At 61.4% G+C, this 15,194-nt stretch overlaps 1 protein-coding gene across 1 annotated transcript; it reads right to left on the bottom strand.

Annotated features, from left to right (window-relative positions):
- Positions 1 to 1,458: 1,458 nt before the first annotated feature.
- On the bottom strand, positions 1,459 to 13,423 carry AFAP1L1 (actin filament associated protein 1 like 1). Its single transcript, XM_050713696.1, has 20 exons — positions 13,298 to 13,423; positions 10,542 to 10,626; positions 8,790 to 8,918; positions 8,164 to 8,247; positions 7,891 to 7,992; positions 7,638 to 7,787; positions 7,207 to 7,305; positions 6,518 to 6,729; positions 5,978 to 6,157; positions 5,264 to 5,350; positions 4,875 to 4,968; positions 4,593 to 4,745; positions 4,090 to 4,301; positions 3,768 to 3,913; positions 3,326 to 3,404; positions 3,083 to 3,197; positions 2,694 to 2,858; positions 2,252 to 2,430; positions 1,878 to 2,006; positions 1,459 to 1,482 (listed from the first exon to the last, which is right to left on the bottom strand). Exons 1-20 carry the CDS (start codon positions 13,421 to 13,423, stop codon positions 1,459 to 1,461), a joined length of 2,550 nt encoding a protein of 849 aa, XP_050569653.1.
- Positions 13,424 to 15,194: the final 1,771 nt, after the last annotated feature.

A 15,194-nucleotide genomic window follows, 5' to 3' on the forward strand; every position in this document is an offset into this window, starting at 1 on the left:
ACGGGAACAGTGACAGGCAGTGTGGCGACACCGCTGCTGAGCAGAGGACGAGCAAGGCCAGGAACGGGGCTTCCTCGTACCTCATGTCCAGGCAGCCAAACACCAAGCTCACAGCTCTGAACCTGTGGTCACCAACAGAGCCAGCGTGCGGCAGGTTCAGCCGGCTGCCCATGGCAGTTGTTGTGGATGCAGCATGCACGCACAGCCCCAGGCCACCCCAGACCGTCCTGGCACCTTTCATTACAAGCAGGAGTAATGTAGCCAACTCGCTTCCCACAGCCAGGGGAAGGGGCGTACCAGTGCCAACGTTTTTATTAAAAGCTGCTTATCTAGTTACTAAAAAGGAGGCCTTGAAAGAGAGAGTTGCAAAGGTTAATTGTGGCAGTAGCGTGCACAAATGGGTAATGGGCCTGCTCCATTGTCTCTGGCACAAAAGCCTGGGCCTTTCCTTTTTATTCCTCTCCCTTGTTTCTGCCTGTGCTAAATCACCTTCCACCATTTCTCTTGTCTGTTCCAGTCCCCTTGTTTGAAAGCACTTTTTATTTTTTATTTTTAAACTTCCCTTGGCTCCATTTTGACGACATGCTTCAGCAAACTCTGTCTGACAGCAGTAGCGATGCTGTGTATTAATGGTCCAGAGACAGCCCCAGCCCTTCTCCTACCCCCCTGAATGGCATGGGGTCAGGGCAGAGAGAGCTGGGCTGCCTCCAGCCTCAGCCCCAGCACTTGTTTGCTGTTTAGCAAGGTTGAAAAGGTGTCTGCTGTTAATTTGCTTTCAAATGCTGACATTTGAGCTTTGTTCATTCCCAAAGTAACGTGCCCTCACCCTTGTTGCCTGGAGGACAATGCAGAAACATCGGGCAAGGGTACTCAGTAGAGGCACAGTGAGCTGGAGACACGAGGAACCCTGAGATGAGGCCCTGCGGAGCTGAGAGCAGTGAGAAGGGCGAGTGGTGGGTGTCTCCGGAAGGTCAGGTCCTGAGCAGCTCATGAACCCCAACACTGAGGCAGCCAAAATCCCCAGAGTCCATGGTCACTTTGGAAAGTGTGAGCCTGGCCTCCAGCATCCCCAGGATGGAACATGCTGATCCTGGTAAATCACAGCGCCTGGTGGCCGACTGCCAGTCCCCCATGCTCTCCATGCCACCATGGGCACACACCTCGTGCTGAGCTTCTGCCCCCACGTGTGGCTCCCCCAGATGTGGGTTTCCCAGTAGTATGTGACCCTGATCCACAAAGGACTCCCCTTTCCCCCCCCCCAGCCTCCCAAATCCCCTTCCCGCCCCCTTCCCCATGGTTTGTGGTGTTGCCCACGCGGCAGATGCTGGTGCAGCAGAGGGGCGAGGGAGGGCGCCTGTCCCTGCGTGCCTTCCCAGCGCCTGGGACAAAGGGGGCTCATAGCTCCTCGGTGAGCCCCGGTGTCTGGCAGGGGCCTGGCAGGCATTGCCACAGCCTGGCTTAAGTCTGCTTCTTTTCCCATTCCTGAAGAGAAAGGGAAAAAAGAGAGTGATGAGACATCAGAGGTGCAGGAGGGAGCACTGAGCCCTCTAAGGGCCTCCCTCCCTACTGGGGGGCTTTGGAACACCCCAGCATCTTCAAAGGCAAGGTCACTGCTGCCCTGGGCATCATGGAGGTGATGCTGTCACCCCTGCCCACGCAGCCGCACATCTCCTGGGTCTCCCTGCAGACTGGGCTCATGCCAGCAGCCAGTGCCAACCAAGCTGGACCAGCCTGGCTGCAGGCGACCCTGGCAGCACCCCTTGCTTTTGGAGTAGGGAGCACCCACAATCCCCAAAATTCATGGCCAAGTACAGGGACAGGATGAAAGGCTGAGATTTCCTGGGGGACAGGGGTGGAGAGGGAGAGTGAAGCAGGACCTTGGCTTTCCGCAGCACGTTTCCCTTGTTGGCAGGGAGGATGGAGGGGCTTCTCTTCCTCAGTTCGGCTGCACAGTTGACAGGGACCAAGTGCTCAGGGGGACTCCCGTTTGGCTTGTTTGTAGCTTCCTGTGGAAAAGGGGGAGGAGAAGGAGGCTTTACGAGACCCATGAAACAGGAAATGCCAGGAAAGCACAACCTGTCATGAAGTCAAAGCTGATGTGGCCAAGCCTAATCAACGCTTTCCTTCCCACCTCTAACCACCAAAAGATCAGGGGTGTCCTCTCATCCCCACATGCTGCTCCCAGCACTGCCCCAAGCCCCTCTGCTGGGTGAAGCCAGAGCTGCGACAGTGAGGAAGAAGAGGTACGCACCCCATTCTCCGCCTTGCCGGTCACAGCCAGCCCCAGGGCCAGCCCTCCTGCCAGTGACTGCTTCAGCCGCTCCTTCACTTCGGTCAGCTGGAGCTCCAGGTCGACGCGGCGCTCCTCCTTCTGCCGGCACTGCTCCTCCAGCACTGCCACCCGCTGCTCCAGGTCCTGCAGCTTCATCCCTGCTTGCACAAGTGTGCCCAGCTCAGCACCTTTGCATGGACAGGCCCGGGGCAGAGGCTGTGGGGACCGAGAAGCCACCCATGCTCCTGGGTGGGACGCTAGATGGGGCTGCTGGCCCAGGAGCACACTGCAGCCAGCTCTGCTCACAGCCACAAGTGCCACCACCATGCCGCCAGCCTGGTGTCTCCATACCAGCCCTTCCCACCATACCCGAGTGCCTTAGAGCATTCCCGGTCACAGCACCCAGGTGGCACTGACCCACCTGTGCTGCCCTTCATGGCTTCCCGCAGCTCTCTTTTCTCTTTCCGCAGCAACACCAGCTCACTGCGGATTGCTGCTTTCTCCTTCTCCAGCTTCTCCTTCTCCGTCAGAAATCGCCTGGCATCCTCCTCGGCCCGGTTCTTCCCGTACCTGTACTGGTTGGCATCTGCATGCACAAAGGAGAGCCTCTCAGGACAACTCTGTCCCCAGGAACGTCCTACCTGAGCCCAGCCCCAGCTGCGTGGACACCTCCCGTGGTCTTGCTGGCCTGGCGCAGCTCAACCTGGGACCCCCTGTGGGAACAGCCCCCTCCCAGGGACCGGGGTCTCCCTATGGAGGTTTGCAGCCTGCTGCCCCACTCCGAGGCCCCTCTCGCAGCCCCCCACTCACTCGACGCGTGCCTCTTCACTTTGACCTGCGGGTCCACCCGCCGTGACTTCTCACTGCAGGAGGACGCGTGGCGCTTCACCTGGGCTCCTGACGGCCGCCCTGGCTCCTCCTGGGCCTGTGGTGGGGATGGGAGAGCGTGCCGAAACTCCTGCAGGGCTGCGCCAACCCGCCAAGGCTCTCCAGGGCATCTCCTGTAGCCTGGCCACAGCGGTGGGACACAGCAAGCCCCCGAGCCCTGCTCACCTGAACCTTCTCGTAGGGAACGTCGTCGTACACCACGCGGGAGGAGTCTGGCCGGCTGTCCTGGGAGGAGCTGGCCCACCTGCGGGAGGAGGGACGGGTGTTTGCCACTGGATTCCTTTCCAGGTTGTCCCTGGCAGACCCCCGAAGGGCTCTTTGATCTCATTGCTCTTCCTACATTGCTCTCCCAGCTCTGGGCAGGGACCCAGCTTTGCTTTTGAGTGCCCACCCTGTGCTATGTGAGCACGCATATCCCTTAGGTCCTTCATCAGCGTTACTAAAACACCTTCCACTTCCAATCCTACCCAAGGCAAGCTGCCCTGCCTCAGGATATGCCAGCCCTGGGATGCCACCTCTCCCCTGGCACCTGCCACCTCTCCCCCATCCCCATCCCAGCATTACCCCCAGCCCAGCACAGCCCCCGCAGAGTGGCGCACAGCCTTACAGGTAGGACTGCCTCACGGCCGTCACGATGTTGGCGATGGTCTCCACGTCCACGTAGTCATAGTGCAAGGCCTCTGGCGCTGTCTGGGAGCCTGTCTCCACCAAGAGGAGACCCAGCCAGCGGCCCAGGTCTTCTGAGCAGCTTGCCTGCAGGAGAGAGAAAGGCCTGGGGACATGCCCTTGCATCCCTGGGCTTCACTGATGTGCACAGGAGGGGAACCAAGGCACCGGGTGCATTCAGGCTTTAGCCATCACAGCAGGTGCTCCCCCAGCTGGGCAATCCCCAGGGCACGTCCCCACGGGAGGCAATGTGCCCAGCTCACCTCCAGCGCGGTCACCTCCTGCCCGTTGCGAAGGATGCGGAAAGCGAAGGGGTGCTTGGGGCCCAGCCCCGGCACCACCTCGCAGCCCCGGAGGACGATGGCGTTCACGTGGGTGCGCAGGTCGGTGCGGTCCTTGTGGAAGTAGAGGGTGTTGGCCTTCAGGCGGCACCAGCGCTCCTTCCAGCACTGGTTGACCAAGACGCTGAGGTAGCCTGGGGAGCACAGACCCGATGGAAGGGTCTAAGCATCCACGACAGGACCTCGGGCACCCACAGCAGGACCTTGGGACCTTATGAGGTGGGACTGCCCAGGGATTAGGGCACGTCTCCCTGCTCATGGGCAGACCGGTCCTGCTGTGCCTCAGTGTCCCCAAGGCGTGTCCCAGCTCTCCACAAGCTCAAGAGGAGCTCCCCCCACAGCCCCTCACTCCCTGCTTGCCCCCCTAGAGCCAGGCTTTCCAGGAGGGAGCCCAGGACCTGTCTGTGCCCCAGGTGCCCACGAACCGCAGCACGGGATGTCCTCCTCAGTGGAGGAGGTCTGCGTGTCCTCAGGGGAAGGCTTCTTCTTGGAGAAGCTGATGATCCTGGTGATCTTCTTCCCTGCCGCCCGGCTCATTGAGCCCCTCAGGTCAGCCAAGCTGCTCTTCTTGCCTTTCCCTGGAAGGGGGAGAGCCCCGATAGCCATGCATACCACATCACAGCACCCCCCTCACACCAGGATGGATGCTGCGAGGTGCGGTGCACCTGACAGGAGGACAGCCTGTCCCAGGGGGCGTGGGGCCGTACCGTGCTCGCAGGGCTCCCTGCGGGCCATGGGGGAGCAGGTCTCGCCCGTCGCCATGCTGTCCGAGTCAGAGGTGTGCTTCTCCTGCGACAGCCTCTGTGGGGAGGAGCAGGGCAGGTGCCCTTTCAGCAGCGCCCCTCTGCTCAGCCCCAAGTGATGACCACGGTCTGACCATGGCCTTTGTCCCTCCAGCACAGGGCTGGGATGTCCCCCTGGTGCTGGGGAGCCCCGTGAGCCCCACAGACCTGCTGTGAGGATAGGAAGGGCTACCTACACAGCACCAGGAGCTCAGTGCTCAGGATATCCTCCTGGTCTCGCTTTCTCCAGGCTTGGTCACCAGCCCCACACAGTGCTTTGGCTGGTCCCTGTCACCCTGACCAGAAAGCGTCACCTTATCCAGGTCCATCTTGCAGGGCATCACTGGGGACGTGGGAGCTTCCATCCCGCCTGCTCCTGGACTGCTCGCTTCCTTTATCACCTACGGAGAAAGTGCAAGCTCACCCACCGCCCGAGCCGAGCTGGCCCACGGGGAGCGCTGCCGTGGGCTCTGCAGCACCCGTCCCTGCTGCCCGCCACGAGGACAGGATGGCGAGCCCTGCTTGGGGCACAAACCCTGCTTGCCTGGGGCCTTGCACCCAGCTTGGCCCTTCCAAACCTCAACCATTGTTAAGGTGGATGGTCAGAGGGTCTGGAAATTTTGGACGTGAGGGATTCAGGCACCAAGTCACACAACTGTCCTGCTGGCTCTGCGTTCCTCAGGGCCCCCCATGGCACAGCTCCCCACGGGAGAGGCATGGCCAGCCCCTTTCCCAGCTGTGGGCTCGGCAGCAGAGCCAGTCCCTTCCCCGCCTCCCACCCCCAGAACAAAGACAGGAAAGGGCCATGGGGAAGAGGAGGAGGAGAGCAAACATCCCCACCCCGCTCCCCGGCGAGGGGCTCGGGCTATCAGCACAGGAGACGCCCAAGGCTTGGGAAGCGGCTGGCCAGCCATCCCCACGGCTGATAAGAGACGGAGGAAAGCCCCCTTCCTTCCCCTTCCCCAGGGCAGCCCGCTCCCCATCGCAGCCTTAGGAAGGCTGTGGGTGGAGGAGGGCAGCGGCGGTACCTTCAGCCACTCCTCAGCCTGCTCCTTGCTCTGCACGGCCAGCACCAGCGCCTCAGCCCCCGGCAGCGAGAAACGCAGCTCGTGCTTCTTGCGCCGCCTGTCCTTGGGGATGTAGATGACATTGCAGGTGCCCAGGGGCACTTCCACATGCGGCTGCTGGTCCTTGGAGCTTTTGTAGCACTGGGAGAAGCAAAGACAACCACTCAGGGTTCAGCCTCTCCCGCTGCCATGCCCAGACGGGGCCCTTGCAGGCTCCTGAGCCAGCGGCACGGATTCCATCTCTGCAACACAGTCACACGAGGGCTGCAGGATGCCCTCTCCCTTTGCTCCACTAGCCAAGGGGATCCCAAAAGTGAGGAGCCCTTCATTTGCTTGCAAGGGAAGCAACAGCAACCTCTGCACACACTGCAGGGCAGTCGCAGCCTCAGGGCAGGGTCTTGGTTTGGATATGGCTATCTTTATTTGCTCTGGGGCTGACCTCCCTCCAATGCACCCGGGGGTCTCTCCCCACCCCTCATGCCCCACCAGCTCCTGGCTCACCAGCAGCTTGCCGTCCCGTATGATGGTGAGCTGCTTGGCCCACTGCCCGAAGCGCTTCTTGCGCAACAGGAAAGCGCAAATCCTACAGTCCTTCACCAGGTTCATGGAGGCTTCCTCTGACGGCCACTGGTGTGTCAGCTGCTGGCCCTTCCCCTCCTCCTCCTCCTCATCATAGGACTCGTAAGAGCTGCTCATGGCATCCGAGTCATTGTCTGGAAGGGAGCAGGCATGTCACCCCAAGCAGCTCCCTGTCCCAGGGAGCTTTTTTGCATGCCAAAAGCCATTCCCAGGTGCGCCTGTTCAAACCTCAGGGCTGGCTTATTTCCTTGCAAGCCTCAAACCTGCAAAGGCTGGATGAGGCCGTCTACCCTCAATATAGGATCATGCATTGACTCTCTGCCCTATACCTCCCTAGCGGGGTATGGGGCAGTGGTTTTATGGATATGCCAAAATACATCATGGGGTCTGAGAGTGGAGGTGTGGGAGATGGCTGCCTGGCGCACCGGGGAGGAGCGGGTCAGAAAGGCCCAGTGCGTCCCCATCCTGCTGGCACCACAGCGCAGGCACAGCCACATCTCACCCCCGGGCACACCAACAGCTCCTCTTGGCTTGGTGCAAGCCCACATCTCGGGGCTGGACTTTGCCAAAGCTCTCTGTCCCCTGCCAGGTGAAGGCACCTGGGTACCTACAGGAGTTCTTCTGCTCCCCGTTCATCCTGGTGACGGGGTAGTTGCTGTCTGCGTCCTCGTAGTAGCCATCCTCGATCGAGTTGGGGGGGCTGGAGCTGTCTGCAGAGGAAGCAGAGGGCAGCTGGGGCTGCTGGCTGTGCATGAGCCTGCATGCGGGGCAGAGTGAAGCACACCCGCCCTGAGCACATGCAGACACCAGGGGTGTCGAAGCATCGCTCCCTCCATGGCTCCAACCTCAGCTCATCGCCCCCTTCCCTGCCAAGCCGGAGGAAACAACTCCTTGCACAACCAGCATGTTGGGATGGGAAGGAAGCAGGAGAGGAGGGTGCGGGCGGTTTCCTTCCCCAGGAGGAGCCGGCACGCTGCCGAGGGCCCTGCTCGGCCGGGCAGGGCGGCGGGGGCAGGCGGGTGCAGCTGGGAGCGGGACTCACTGCGGGAGGTGATGTACTCGGGGGCCTTCCCTGGGCCCAGGGGCAGCGCTTCCTCGTAGTAATCCTCGGGTGGGGGGGTGGTGGGCAGTGGTGGAGGAGGGTCTGTAGGAACCTGCGGCAGAAACCCCACCAGCATGAGTGGAGAGGGCCCTGAGGGGCCAGCGGGCACCGTGGTGGCAAGGGATGGAGATGGGTCCCAGCCACGGCCACCTCCCTGTGCCAGAGCAGGGATCTCACAGGTGGGAACACCGACGTACGGTTTTTGCTGGCTGGCTCCTCGCAAGCTCCAAGCCAACGCCATCGCCGGTGTCCCCGTCCTCCTCCTGCATGTCCTGGAGGTCCCGCAGGTCACAGTCTGGGTTGGCAGCAAGCGTTGAGGGTGAAGGGAGCAGTCCCCAGGCACAAGGATGCAGCTTTCACCACCCTTCTTGTCCCCCCTGAGTGCCCCCACTGCCAGCTGGGACCCAGCCCAGCGCAGCACCTGCCCAGTGAGACCCTGGCATCGCCCCGGGATGGCCACACATACCGAACTCCTCGAAGAGAGACTCCACGAAGCTGGTGCCGTTGCTCAGGGAGGCCGTGTTCACATACATGAAGTCTGCATCCTTCCCTGGGGGTGAGGGGGAAGCTCTCAGCCCACAGACGGGCAGGACGGCCGGGTGAGCACCAGCACCTTCCCCAAATCACCCACCCAAGGTCCCAGATCACCTCCTAGCCAGGCAGGCTGCACCACGCTGTGGGGGCAGATGAGGAGCCCCCAGGGACACTGCTGGCCCCCAGGGAGGGCCGGAAGCCTCTGGGTGCCCGGCCCCTCTGCCTTCCCATGGAAATCCCTGTGCTCAGCAGAAACTGGGAGCAGGAGGGCGTCTGCGAGGCAGCACTTCCAGCAGAAGCAGGGGGCAGCCAGCAGTGCCGATGCCAGCACCCAGGGGAGAAGCAGGAGAGAGCCAGAAACATGAGAGAGGAGCAAAGCACCCCGAGGGTGGTGCTGGGCACTGGAAACGGAAGCAGCAGGCGCACAGGCAGGGAAACTCATTTGTGCCTTCAATAAGCTTCTCCTTGCCCTGCTGGGCTGGGCCCATCTGTGGTCCCAGGCTGGGGATGCACTGCCACCAGGGCAGCCACCCGGTCCCTTGGGAGCAGGACACTGACCTGCAGGTGGCTGCAGCTTCTGCAGGATGGTGGAGACGGCCAGCTTCTTCTCCTGTGTGGTGGCACTCAGGTACTCGTGGTCCAGCAGCTTGAGCAGGACGCTGAGCTCAGGAAGGAGCTGGTCCAGCACTGGGGGAAGCAGGGAAAAGCCCTTCAGCTGGGGGGGTTGGGGTGCTGTGCTTCGCCTGCAGCCCCCCAGCACATGGGGAAGCGGGGAGCAGGAGGACAGAGACACTTCCCAAGCCAGCCCGGTGGCCTGGCACATTTTAATCCAACTTTAATCCAACAAATCCAGCTTAAAACTGGGACAAGCTCAGGAATTTCATCAGCCTGTGCCTTGGGGACATTTCTCCCCTTTTCACAGCCAGGCATGCGATGCACGCTTGGCCAGGGCAATACCAGAGGTGCTAAAATAAGTGAGCAAAGAGGATTAAGACGAGGCAAAAGGGGCTGGACCACGTGGAAGACCCCTGCATGGCTGCCAAGCGCACACGTGCTCTTTCTGCACGCACACTCGCCCAGGCACCGGCACGCAGCCCGCTGAGCCCGCTGATGGAAACACGAGCTCTGCAGGCTGCTGCCATCAAAGGGCTCAGCACGTGAGTGTTTCCATGCAGATAAAACCACCCCTCTGTCCTCCCCGCGGGGTATCGTTGTACTGCGTGCTGATGGAGGGAAGGAAGGAAAGGACATCTAGACACCACCTCCAGAGCCACCTGGCAGTGCCACTCCGGGACACTCCCCAGCCCAGCACCAGCAGCTCCTCCGCCCTGCAGCACCCCACAACTCCACCAGCAGCCAGAAACCAGCAGGATAAATGGGGAGAACCCAGCAAAAGGCAGGAAAAGAGAGCAGGGCTACAAAAAAATTATCACTTAATGCAGTGTTCGGTGTGCTGGCGAGGAGGGAGGGCAGCACCTGCAGAATCCAGTGCCTGAGACAGCCCAGCTCTGAGAGGCTGGGCTCAGGGGCTCCAGCAAACCTGCAGCTCTGGAGGCTATGGAGTGTGGGAAAAAAAAATCAAAATGCAAGCATGAGCAAGATCTTGGCAGCTGCTGAGCATCATCACAGCACACCTGGGGCAGCTGTGCAGCTGGCTATGGGTCCCCAGGGACAGTGGAAGAGACCAGAGGTGACCGCAGAGGAGGCTCAGACGTGCTGACCGATGGGGATGCTTGGCAAAGAGGAAGGGAGAGCACAGGCCGCAGCAGAGCCGAGCACCAGGGAGGCAGCCGGGGTGTTCGGAAGAAGAGCTGGCTGCCCCATAGCTGGCTGCCCAGCGATGCTGAGCTGGGTGGCAGCGAGGGGACATTTCCCAGGGCCAGGGCAGGGTGCTGTGGTGCTGCTGATGTTGGATCCTCGTTACTTATGCTCATAATGAGCTTCTGCTGGGCCTTATCCAAACACCACATCCACTCCGCCTGGCACCCAGCAAAACCTGGTTTGACCCAGCATTTTGGTGGCACAGCAGGGACAGTTGCTGTTAAATCCTGCCTGCCTTCAACCCACGAGCAAGTCCCCGGCAGAGCCAGTGCAGCAGGCTGGCAGCTCGGTAAAAACAACTGCATTTTCAAAGCTTTTTGGCTGAAGGGGAGCCCTATGTGAGTGGGTTGATGCAGATCAGCACCCGGCCAAGATGAGCCCCCCAGGCGAGAAGACAGCGTGCCTGGCCCCAGAGCACTGCCTCCCCAGGATGAGGCAGGATGCGGCTCAAAAGCCTCTTCCTGCCGATGGGCTTCTATCTCTGCAGACCTTCTGCTTCCTCCTCCTTGCCCAGCACCAAGCTAAACACCGGCATCAGCCCTTCGGCACAGTCGGCTTTGCCAGCACCAGCCTCCTGTGGGCAGACCCCAGGGGCAGGTAGCCCCCAGGAGGGGAGCTGGCAGCATCCCGCAGCCCACAGGGATGGAGAGGGCACACACAGCGGGACTGGGCCTCCTGCTCAAGCTCTGGAGTTGGTAACAGCAGACCTGGGACCCGGGTCCTTCTGCTGCTCTGCGTGCTGCCCCCTCCAGCGCACACCTCCGGGGAGGACCTGTTGAGGGCATGCAGTGTGTGATGAGCGGGGGGGGGGTGCTCAGCTCCCATCACCCTCACCTCACCACCCTGCAGAGGCAGCAAGGGGGGGGAGAGGGGCAGATGCTCCCTGAGATGTTTTTAGAATGCTGCACGCTTCTGCTCAGCAGCGCTCTCCAGGTGAGGCGAGACATCTTCCTCTGCCTGGTTAGGGTACGGGCATAGCACCTGGCAGGGTGCTGGGCTAGCAAGGAAGCTGCTGGGACAAAAAACAAGACACAGACCTGTCCACCCAGCACCTAGGGAGACACTTACCCACCATCCTGCTCCAGCTCAGCTGGCCACACATTCCTCCAGGGGGATGAGGACCATGCCCATGCCCTACGCCACCTTCCCACAGCCATCGTGCCACGAGCATCCCCATCCCCTGCCATGCACACAACATTCTCCCACTGCCGCCCCCAGCCCCATGGCAGGGATTTGCACCAGCTGAGGGCCAAAAGGGCGAGCGGGGTCCTATTAATAACCCCAAAGCTGGTGGCGTTCACAGCCAGAGGGGCGAGGAGACCCCTGTGCACACACGTGGTGAGAATGGCTGCTAAGCAAGGCTCACCGCCCAGCATTGCAGCCCGCTGAGCTCACCCGCGGGTGCATGAAGCCGAGCGGGGCCAGCACTGAAGGCTCCTTTGTTCCCCCCAGCTGAGCCGTCCCGTGTCTCCCTTGTCAAATATGCCCCCAGAGCTGGGGGGGGGGGGGGGCGAACTGCTCAAAGGGGCCTGTGATCCATAGCGGGCTCGCAGAGCCGAGCCTGTGCCTGGGGGAGCAGAGGAAGGGAAGGAATTAATTTCCTGCGCTCGTTAGGCTCCCAGCCCAGCTGAGGTTAACGAGGGCTGCAGGAAGCCAGGAGAGATAGCCCATGGGCTGTGGATGGCACCGATGGGCGCCTTAGCAGGGCCAGGGGCTCAGGTGCCAGGGGGGTGGGCACGTGCTTTGTGCCAGGGCACAACCGGGGATGCAGAGCCCAGGATGAAGGTGGCAGCAGGATGTCACAGGGCCCTGCGGGACAAGGTGGTGCAGCACTGGAGCACTGAGCAGGTGAAGGGGCCGCAGGGACCCCAGGTTCCTGCCATGCCACAGCCTCGCTCACAGGGCACCTCCAGCGCTGACAATTGGGTCCCACCTGTCGGGAGCCTCAGGGGTTTCTCCCACACCCTGAATCCCGTGGGAGCACCCCGCTTTACCAGGCACAGGGTTTGGACACAGACATCCCAGCGGAGGGAGCAGCACCAGCCCTGGGACGGACACGCACCCTGCTCCCCACTTCCAGCACTTCCAAGCACCGCAGCAGGGTTGGGAAGGGGGCAGAGGTCCCCGAGCCTCTCCCGGGAAGGCCAGGAGCTGCGGCAACAGATGGCTTTAGCGTGAGCCAAGCTGGGCTGGGGGAGACCCAGGGCAGCACCCCTGGGACGGGGAGAGCTGCGGAACAGCCCCAGGCTGTTGCTGCTGCTAGGACAGGGAGGCAGCGCTTCCTCCGCTGATCGAACGTGCCCCAGGGGCAGCACCAAGCGGGATGCTGGCAGAGGAGCTGCATCCCCTCCCCACGGCAGCACCCCACCGCCTCTCCCCACCTTGTGCCCAGGCCAGCTCTAATTTTAGACCCTGGGAGTGCATCCCCCTCGGGGAACCAGGCATCCCGGGGGGAGATAAGGGTTTGGGAGCAGCTGCAGAGCCCACCTCCCCCTCCCCAGCCTCTGCTCAGTCATGGGAGCAGGAAGCAGGTCTTGCTCCAGCAACCTGCAGGAGGAGAAGGAGAAGGAGGAGGAGGAGGAAGACGCTCCAGCCAAGCTGATGCATTAGTTTCCTGGTGCACAGTCCAGCTTTTTGCAGGCACAGAAATAGGACAATACAGGTGTGGTCGCAAAGCAAAGCTGCTCGGCACTCACAGCCCAGAAGAGAGCCCCGGGGGGGAGGTGCAGTTTCCCAGCCAGCGGCACCATGACATTACTGCAGAGCACTCCGTCCCACAGCCACAGCTCTGCCATCCCCCCCCCCCCCAGCCCCAGCCACACTTCCTCCTGCGCCAGGTGGAGGCTGGGGGGCGAGGGGGGCTGGGGGAAATCGGATGCTGGGAGCAACTGCCATTGTTTGTAGCTAAAATAAAAGCCAAGCAAAAATAAATCCTTCCTGTTGGCACGGGCAGGGCCGCAGGATGCTGTGCCTGCGGAGGAGCACTGTTTAGAGCCGCCCCCGGCGGTAAACAAATGGTTATAGCCCCGGTTATAGATGCCATAAAGAGGGGGGGGGTACGGGACAGGGAACGGGGCACAGGCGGGGACCCCAGACCCTCTGCTCACACCTCCCCAGCCCGGTGTCAAGGGTCTGCTCCCATTCACACGGAGCTCCTTTGCCACGGACAGGAGGCAGGCGTGGGGCTGGCGACGAAGCGTCATGGCAGGCAGGCTCCCAGCATTGTCCCTTCATGTCCTCGCTACCCGATGGCCCCGCAGATCCTCGCCCAGTGGCATGGGGCACACGGGATCAGCTGGGTTGTGCTGGCGGGCGAGGAAATCAGGCAGGAAAGTACCCCTCCTGCCCAGCAGCTTGGCACGCTCCCGCATGGAGGGGTTGAGAGAAATGCCAGCCATTAATTATCACACTTAAACTCTGGAAACATCCCATAACAGTGGAAGATTTGCTAAGGGGCCACTTGATGCCCGTGAATCATTTCTTCCCTGGAAACAAGGGCCCCTTGAGCGGGGCGGATGCAGGGAGTGCCTCGGCCTCCACTTCCAACTCTGGCAGCAGGAGCCTGAGTGCTTTGGGCTGGCTCCTGCGTGGATGGAGCCCGTACTCGTCTCTCCAGCCACCACCAGCAGCGATTTATGCCCTCACCAAGCACCCTGGGCAGGCATCCCCTCTCCTCCAGCCATTCATTCCCAGCTCAGGTGCCGCAGCATCCCCGAGCGCTGCAGAACATGAGGTGCCTCCGACCCCTCGGCCTGCCCCTTGTGCCCCAGGGGGAGCCCGTCCCCCCAGAGACCCCAGGACCCCATGAAGCCAGGCTGCATCAGGCAGGGCAGGGACACACACCTCCCAGGGAGTGCCTCACCGTGACCTCGCAGTAATTAAGAACCTTAGCTGATAATCTCGGAAAATCAGCTCTGGGAGGTTAAGGTGAAGCCTGCTTGCTCAAGGGGACAGTGAGTCCCCCATGGCAGAGCCACCCCGGCTGCTCATCTTACAGCAGGGAGATTGTGGGTTTCACAGGGCCCCACGGCTTCTTTCCCTCTGCAGCACTGGGAGAAGGGCAGAGAGCAACCAGGGGGATGAAAGAGCCAGAAGGCTGCCCTGGCTGTGTCTGCTGAGCCGCTGTTATCCTTGTGTCTCCTCGACACGCACCCCAACATGGCCAGCAGCTCAAGGCTGTGCTGGCCACCTCCCTGTCCACTGCTTTCAGCGCTGGTCCTGTGCCTGGCGCAGCTATGTGCCAGCAGCAGCTCTCCCCTGGTATAAATAGCTCTGCTGAAAGCCTTATCTGGCGGCCTTGCTCTCAGCGACCCTGGAGGAGAGCAGCTGAGCAGCGAGCCCAGCCCAGGGCAGAGCGGTGCTCCCAGCCACGCATCCCCCAGCCCTGCGTGCGCCTCGTTCAGCATCGCCCGGCAGGATGGGTGCTGCTGGGCAGCCCTCACCAGCGTGCATCCTTCCTGCAGTGCCTTTCACACTGCCAGTTAAGCCTCCAGGTGCCCTGAACAAGACTACCCTTCCCACCACATTGACCCTAAGAGCAGCTCCTGCCACAGCAGAGTGGCTTCACAAGCCCGAGCTGTGCAGGTAATAATTAACAGGCTGATTAAATCACCCCAAACATCTGCGACCAATGCAGATAATGACCCTTCAGTGCCCCGTGCAGGGCTCCTTGGCTGGGGGTTGCTCCCTCTCTGCTGACATTGCTCCCTCTCCTAGAGAGGATTGCGGTGGTTTGTTTTAGCTCACTAAAAGCAAACTTATGTCTTCCCAAATGAAGAGGCTGCAGCTGTCCCCACCCCAGAGGAGGAGGGGGTGGTTTCTATATGGCCCTCTTACCGCTGAGCGAAGCAAGATGCCGAGCAAATAAAGGCACACAGGCACGGCTGCTCTGGGTGGGGTATTCCTGAGCCAGGCTGGGGAAGGACTCCTCAGCCCGGGGGATCCCCAGACCAGGTACAAGTTGTTCCCAGCCACAGCTCAAAACTAGCTACGCAATCAGCTCTGCAAGCATACAAGGACTGGGCTCACTGGTTCCAGGCTACATTGCAAAACTGGGTGCGAGGCGAAGTGGCTGTACTGCAGGATGCTCTGCAGGGCCAGCGGCTGAGGATGATAAGGGCTGCTGGCTGAGAACGTGTTTAA

Source organism: Cygnus atratus, chromosome 14, assembly GCF_013377495.2.
Source record: "Cygnus atratus isolate AKBS03 ecotype Queensland, Australia chromosome 14, CAtr_DNAZoo_HiC_assembly, whole genome shotgun sequence".
Classification (NCBI taxonomy): Eukaryota; Metazoa; Chordata; class Aves; order Anseriformes; family Anatidae; genus Cygnus; species Cygnus atratus.